Source organism: Oryctolagus cuniculus, chromosome 20 (genome assembly GCF_051225735.1).
Source record: "Oryctolagus cuniculus isolate XC-2025 breed Fujian yellow rabbit chromosome 20, ASM5122573v1, whole genome shotgun sequence".
Lineage (NCBI taxonomy): Eukaryota > Metazoa > Chordata > Mammalia > Lagomorpha > Leporidae > Oryctolagus > Oryctolagus cuniculus.
This window is the reverse complement of record NC_142886.1, coordinates 44,969,427-44,976,363: the sequence shown is the minus strand read 5'-3', so window position 1 is coordinate 44,976,363 and position 6,937 is coordinate 44,969,427. Positions and strand designations below refer to the sequence as shown.

The 6,937-nt window shown below is 58.1% G+C and overlaps 1 protein-coding gene across 2 annotated transcripts in view; it reads right to left on the bottom strand.

Moving 5' to 3' along the window:
* Positions 1–491: 491 nt before the first annotated feature.
* TUNAR (transmembrane neural differentiation associated intracellular calcium regulator) overlaps positions 492–6,937 on the bottom strand; it is a 46,550-nt gene continuing 40,104 nt past the window's right edge. For both annotated transcript variants that reach the window (XM_089322032.1, XM_070065372.2), the window contains exon 3: positions 492–2,412. In XM_089322032.1, the coding sequence (XP_089178158.1) occupies positions 2,230–2,412 (183 nt within the window). In that variant the 3' untranslated portion in view covers positions 492–2,229. The remainder of the gene's footprint in view (positions 2,413–6,937) is intronic.

Here is a 6,937-nt window from a genome sequence, read left to right as displayed (position 1 = left end):
GGAAGGCAGTTAATCCCCTCAATACAATTCAAATTAATGTAGGGGCTCAAACACAACGGAATTCCGTGGAACGGAATCGCTTTTTTTAAGAAGTATGTGCAGGGAAAGGAATGGCACTGATTTTTTTTTAAAGGCTGCAAATTAAAAAAAAAAAAAAAAAAAAAAAAACACACACCAGAGGAGACACCGAGTGGTGTTTTCCATTGCACCTTTATTGTTCACGCTGTTTACTGTGCGGAATTCTCATACAGCTTTCCAGAACCACACGAAGAAGCACACCTCCCCCGGTGCTCCCCCACACTTCCCCCCAGCCCCTCTCGCCCACGTCCTCACACGTAGGATGGTCTGCCCGTGTCTGCGGAGTTCCCAGGGCGCGGGGTAGGAGGTGTGCAGAGCTGGGCTTCGGCAGCTGCATCGGCTTCGCGTCCTGGCCCCCAAGTGCCTTCCCCACCTCTCACTCCCCCTTGTCCCCGTCCTTGGCTGGAGCTATCGCACAGGTGGGGGTTGGAACCCTGACTGTATCAGCGGCCACGTGGCCTCGGGAGGTGTCCTGGCCTCTCTGCACCCTCCTGTCACTCACGGGGTTCCACAGGACCCAAGGACCTCAGGAACTTGGGACGCGCCTGGCACGTGGCGCCCTCCCCTGGCAGGGAAGGGAAGACATCCAAGGAGTCAAGGGCAGAGCCAGATGCGCAGGTGTGTTTGCTTTAAAAAAAAAGAGCCTGGTCCCTTCTCAGAGCCCAAGAAATGACTCTAACGGTGGAATTTCAGACTCCAGAGCTAGGGGAGGGGAGAGAGCTGGGGCACAGATGTCCTCCCCATCATGTGGACCTGCTCTTGCTGCTGCTGCCGCCCACGGGCAGGGCAGGCGCTGCTGCCCGGTGAGTGCCCGTTTCAGAACAGGGCAGTGCCCCTGCCAGGCAGGGTGTAAACGAGGGGCTGTAAGAGGAGCGGCCACCCTTTAGGGCGGCCGCTGAATCCCCTTCTGGTGCCCTTGCAAAGCCACCCGTCCTCGCCGCTCAACCCAGTGTGAGCTCTCACAGTGAGGAGCTTGTCACTCACACCCCAGCGACTCTGGAAGGGGATCCCCGGAGATCTGCTAAGGAAGGAACTATGCACCTGAGGCCGAGCCCTGCTGGGGTCTCCCCATAGCTCACGGCACGTGGCCATTCAAATCAAAATCGGCAACGGAACGGCCACGGGGACGCAGTCAGAGGGCTGCCGGGAAGGAGGTGAGACTGCGCGGCGCCCGCTCTGCACACGGCCAGGCTCCTCTTCCTCCGCGGAGTCCGTCCGTTCCACTCCAGCTGCTCTGCGCTCAGCGCCTTGTCCGTGCGGAATTCTCGGGAGAGGCTGTGTCGAAGGGCTGCATGCCCGCGATCATCTCGTATCGCTGATAGAACGACAGAAAGTCACTCAATGGACAATCTCAAAACATGCACCAAGGCCACGCCCAGGGCTGGTATTAAGGAGAAACGTCCTCCAAAGGACGGACGGAGGCGGGAGGCGGGGACAGAGGGAGAGACAGAGAATTCAGGATGAGACAAGAGGGGTAGAACGGCAGAGCAACTCAGTGTGTGACGAAGCAGATGAAGCCAAGGAGAGCTCTATGGAGCTGGGAGCGTCTCTCGGAATATTTGGTTCATGCTAAAAAATAGAGCACATTTATTAAAAATATAGATTTATAAACCTTGATAGGAACAGATACACACGTCAAGCCAATGAAAAAAAGAAAAATAAGTTATCTCCCTGGTATCAAATAGTTAGACGCTTCTGATGAATGGGATGCCTGTCGGAGGGCCGCCTCTGTGGCCTTCTGCGCTAGCCGGCCGTGGAGCTGCGACGAGACACTTGTCCAGGGGGACCCACGGCCGGGCCGCGCGTGCCCGGTTCATTGTGTCGTTTCGAAGGCGGGGTGTCGGTCAGCAGCCGGGGTCGGTGGGCATCTCCAGCCCTCGGCTCCCCGCCGGCGTCGGAGGCTGGGCATCGTCTTCCACGCCGTCTTCCAGGCCCGCTGCCAAAGACGCCGAGTTCCTCGTGGTGCGAGTGGGTTTGGTTGGATTCATTGTGCTTTGGTGTCTGCTCCTCGCGGCAGACCTGGTTGCTGTGTCGGGACCTTTGGTCAAGTTCCAAGGTGCATCTGCGCGGGTGGCGCGCGCGCTGCAGCTCACCGACCCGGCGCCACACGGGGCTCCCGCCTGCTGGCCATCCCGAGGCCGCGGGGGCCGCTCAGAGCGTGGTGTAAATGTAGACGAAGATGATCACGACGAGGTTCAGGATGGTGCCGATGATCCCCAGCATCGCCAGGACGCTCTCCTCTTTACTCTCCCTCTCCTGGCCTCTGTCTTCGTCGCTGCCACCCGTGATCACCATCTTGGTTGCAAAGGTCTTTATCTTCCTCGAAAGACTAACCTGCAAGCAGGGAGAGGCAGAAGAAGATCAGCGTTTATGAACGTCCCCGCCGTGGCCAGGCAGAGCAGCTGGCGACGCACGCCGGGGGCCAGACGGAGCGCGCGTGCACCCTCGGCCGTGGGGGAACGACAGAACACGGCTGGTGGATCTGGGGGGTGCTCTGACACTGGAATGAAGAGACGGGCCTGGCATGGCCCGCCTGGGGGTGCAGGCCTGAGCCAGCCACATGGCAGTGGCGTGGAATCCTGTGTGTTGCTCCACACAGCAGGGATTTTACACGCTTGTGTGCCGCGCGTCACCCGAGCAGCGTGCCGTTCCGTGTGTCCAGGAAGGCCGGGGCAGGGAGTCACTCTGAGTCGCCAGCACGGCAGGGGCACGGGAAGGTAACTCCCTGAGGCCGGAGAGGCTGGTGCAGGGGAGGCGGCACCACGGGAAGCTCTCATAACCTCCAGCAGCAGTGTCTATGGCTACGGCTACTCGGGAGAGCCCTTGGAGTACGTGGAGAACTGAGGAGACAGCACCTGCTCTTCCAGGGATGCACCCTGGTCCAAGCCCTGCCTCTGCACACCTGGGGACGTGGACAGGAACGTGCCTCTGAGCTTCGCCTGCTACCCAGCTGTGCACCGAGAGAAGAGCAGGTGGACCTGTAGTGACAGAGCCACACAATGGAACATCACAGGACAATGGAAGCAGTGAGGGACAGCACCCTGTGCCGACACGAAGCCCCCAGTCCCTTGGTGCAGAGGAGAAAGCACATCGCCCGAGTGTGCACGCCTAGCTCAATTCAGAGAGGCTCGGAACAGGCAAAACCAAAGAGCATCTTGCTTTAGAGATGTGCACTTTGATATCCAGAAAGAACAAGGACCTGACGATGAGACGGCTTCCCCCAGACACGAGCAGGGTGGGCGCCGCTACGGAGGAGCCCTGATGGCTTTCAAACACGCTGGCCCCACTCCACCTGTTGAGTTGGGCAGTGGCTTCCTGGGTCTTCCTTCTTACCTGTTATCCCAGCAGCTGCAGACGTGGGCTTCAGCTATGATGGCTAATGGATTTTGTAATCAGTAAAATGACTTTATTTTCTAAGATGGTTAACATGGCCACCTGGGAGCCACGGTGGCAGTGGAAGCCCCTTCCACCGATCACTAACGCCAACTCTGGAAACACTGCCGACGTGTGTGCGTGGTGGCAGCAGCCTATCTCCCGGCTGGGGCATGATGCAGACCGGACAGGGCCCCCGGCGACATCCGTTCTGTCGGAGCTGCGTCTGACAGCCAGGAGGCTTGGCCCGCTCCAGGGTGTGTCGGCTATTTCTGTGCGTTGACCTGACCAACGCTAACCCAGGTGTCCACCTGACCAACACGCCCCTAGGGTGCTGCGAGGGTGCTGACCTGGCAGAGTGGGGGAGGCGGCCGCCGACCCAGCACGGGTGCGCACCGTCCAAGTCATGGAGAGCACTGACTGCAGCAATAAGGTTGCCATGTTGGCAGCATGAGGACGCCTCCCGCCGGGACGCTGGCTCGAACTGCCAGCTTCAACCAGGTCCTCCTCGGGCTGTCTGCCACGGGTGCCCTGCTTGCTGACCCACCCTGCAGAGCCCAAGGCTCGCTGGTCTCCACCTCAGGTTCCAGGCACTGACCGCGAAGCTGCCCACCCGTTCTGTGCTCGGCAGAATGAAGGCAGGGCAGCTCAGCGCACACTTCAGACCACAGCTGGGAATGCGGGGCGGGGGGGGGGGGGCTGGGCTGAAATAGGAGGGGCTGCTGTGCAGCCTTGCTTCTGGGAGGGCGCTGGAGCAGACGCCCGGCGAAGGGGAGACGGCATGGCAGCGAGGACCGGGGGCCCGACCGTGACATGAGCGGGTGCCCACATGAACACGCGCGCGTCCTCCAGGGAAGTCTCACTTCCTTCACAACTTTGGTTGACTGCAAAGACTGGGCGTGGGTTCCGACTCCCAGGGCTCGGGTAGGGTCTGCTGGCTTTCTTACTTCTCCCCCCATCCCCACACTCCCATGCGATGCGTCTTCAAATGTGCATAGAAAATGCACGTCACAAATACACTCTGCATGGATGTCAACTTTTGGGGCACCTACATAAACGGATCTTTCCATCCTTTTTTCCACAAACTGTTACACGTCCTCAGGTCCAGCGCTGTGGCGTAGTGGGTGAAGTTGCCACCTGCATCCCATATGGGCACCAGTTTGAGTCCCGGCTGCTCCACTTCTGATCTAGCTCCTTGCTATGGCTTGGGAAGGCAGCGGAAGATGGCCCAAGTGCTTGGGCCCCTGCACCCACGTGGGAGACCTTAAAGACGCTCCTGGCTCTTGGCTTCAGATCGGCTCAGCTCCTGCCATTGTGGCCATTTGGGGATTGAACCATCAGATGGAAGCCCTCTCTCTGCCTCTCTGTAACTCTTTCAAATAAATAAATCTTTAAAAAAACTTTTTTAAAGTCCTCTTGTGCAATTAATATACAGGAAAGCGCACAAACTTCACACAGCTTAACACACACTTGTACCTGTTTGGAACCAAGAACAAGACATGGAGCCTTCCGGCACCTCAGGGCCCTCCCACGGTGCCCTGCCAGTCACTCTCCCCTCCCCCTTCCTCCAGAAAACCATGACATGACTTCCAAAGCCACAGATGGGCTTCGCCTGCTTTGGAATCTGACATAAATGGAACCCACATTGCCGTGTGTCACTACGGCCCATCCACTCACTTTGTGAACCGTATGCCATCACATCAACACACTCACCAGGGCTGTATGTAGTCTGCTGGTTTTAAATACCATTATTTTAAGTTTAAAAAGTGGGTTATTTGTGTTGAAAGGCACAGAGACATGAGACTGAATGACAGAGATTTTTTCCCTCCTTGGATTCAGACCCCAGATACCTCCAACAGCTAGGGCTGGGCCAGGCAGAAGCGAGGAACCTGAAACCCAGTCTGGATGTTCCACGTGAGTGGCAGGGCCAAGTGCTTGAGCCGCCACCTGCTGTCTCCCAGTGCGGGCACTGGCAGGACGCTGGAATCAGAAGTGGCGCTGGCACCTGAACCCAGGCACTGCAACGTGGGATGTGGGTGTCCCGAGCTGCATCACAGCCACTGGGCAGGCACCCGCCCATGACGGGCATCTGGGCTGCAATCATGACACCGCTAGGAACACCCTCGCCCTGTCTTGGGCAGACACCTGTGCCTTCCCCGATGCTTCGTCTGAGACGCTTGCACAACAGAGCTGCAAAAACTGTGAGGGAGCTCACGTCTGCACTTCCTTCCTCACGGCCCCGCCCAGCCCTTAGGCATCCGCCTCCTTTTCTGGGGCATTTCAAAGGAAGCCGCGGAAATTACTCTCCCACTTGAACACTGCCGCCTGCACAGTTAAACTGGAGTTCATTGTTTTTCTTTTGGTGTAAAATTCCTATGTGCGCAATGCTCCAGTGCCGACATACGCCCAGGAGACAAGTGCCGGGGCGGCGTGTGTGCACACGCGTGGCTTTAGCGGCTCGCCCCCCGTTTTGCAATGCAGTTGAGTCTGCCTGCTTGCTCCTTAGGGCTGCGTGGCCACTCCTCCCCTTTTACTTTGGTGACGCCAAGCCCAGAGTTGGCACAAAGCCCTGGGGAAAGCTAAGTACCTGTGAAAGCCTGTCGTCCCTTTCCTGCCGTGGGAGGACAGGTACCCGGCCAAGCTCCATGGAATCCTTTGTCTATTGTCCGTCTGCTTAGACAGCCCTGAGCCCTGAGTCGGGCAGCTTCTGGGGCCCCACCTCCACCCTCGGGGCCGGGCACACGGCAGGCACTTGGGGAAGCCGTGCTGAATGAATGGGCGGCTGCTATGCAGGGATCTGGCCTCTCCCCATCTCTGCAGGGCAGGGAGTACATGGCCAAGGTCGGCCTAAAGAGACGCCGTTAGTGCTGCCCTTATAACCACAACCCATCATCACGGTCACTCAAGCACAGCGAAGTGCCTGTCATGGAAGCTGCCTGGATTCGTGGCTTAATTTAGCCTCTTGCCTGGGCTAACCCGGATGTCTGGGAGTCGGGAGGGAGCCGAGCGGGACACTCACGTGGGCTGTGTTTACTTTCTGAGGGTTCCGCAGCAGACCAAAGCCTACAGAGGAGCTGCAGCCCAAAAGTTCACTAATAAGTGGGGTGGCTCATAGACACCACATGGGGAGGGTGGCTGGACTCCCGGCAGTGACCAAGGGCTGCATCTACACATGAGGCTGGGGCACTGGTTCTGCTGCAGACACTTCTCTGGGCTGAGTGTAGAGGAGCAACAGTGGAGGAAGAGACTGAGAGAGATTGGGAGAGGAGCCTGGAAACATGGGCAGGGGTAGAGACCGGAGGCGAAAACCAAACCAAAACTAAACCTGGAGAAAAGACCAGGCGCAGCAATGTCCGACGTGAAGCTTGCTACCATGGTACAAATGCACTTACTCACCCGCTCACTCACTCACTCCTGGACGGAGGGGGAAAGGGGCAGTGACTGCAAATGGGAAAGCTGTTTCCTTTCTGGGGTGATTAAATGTTCT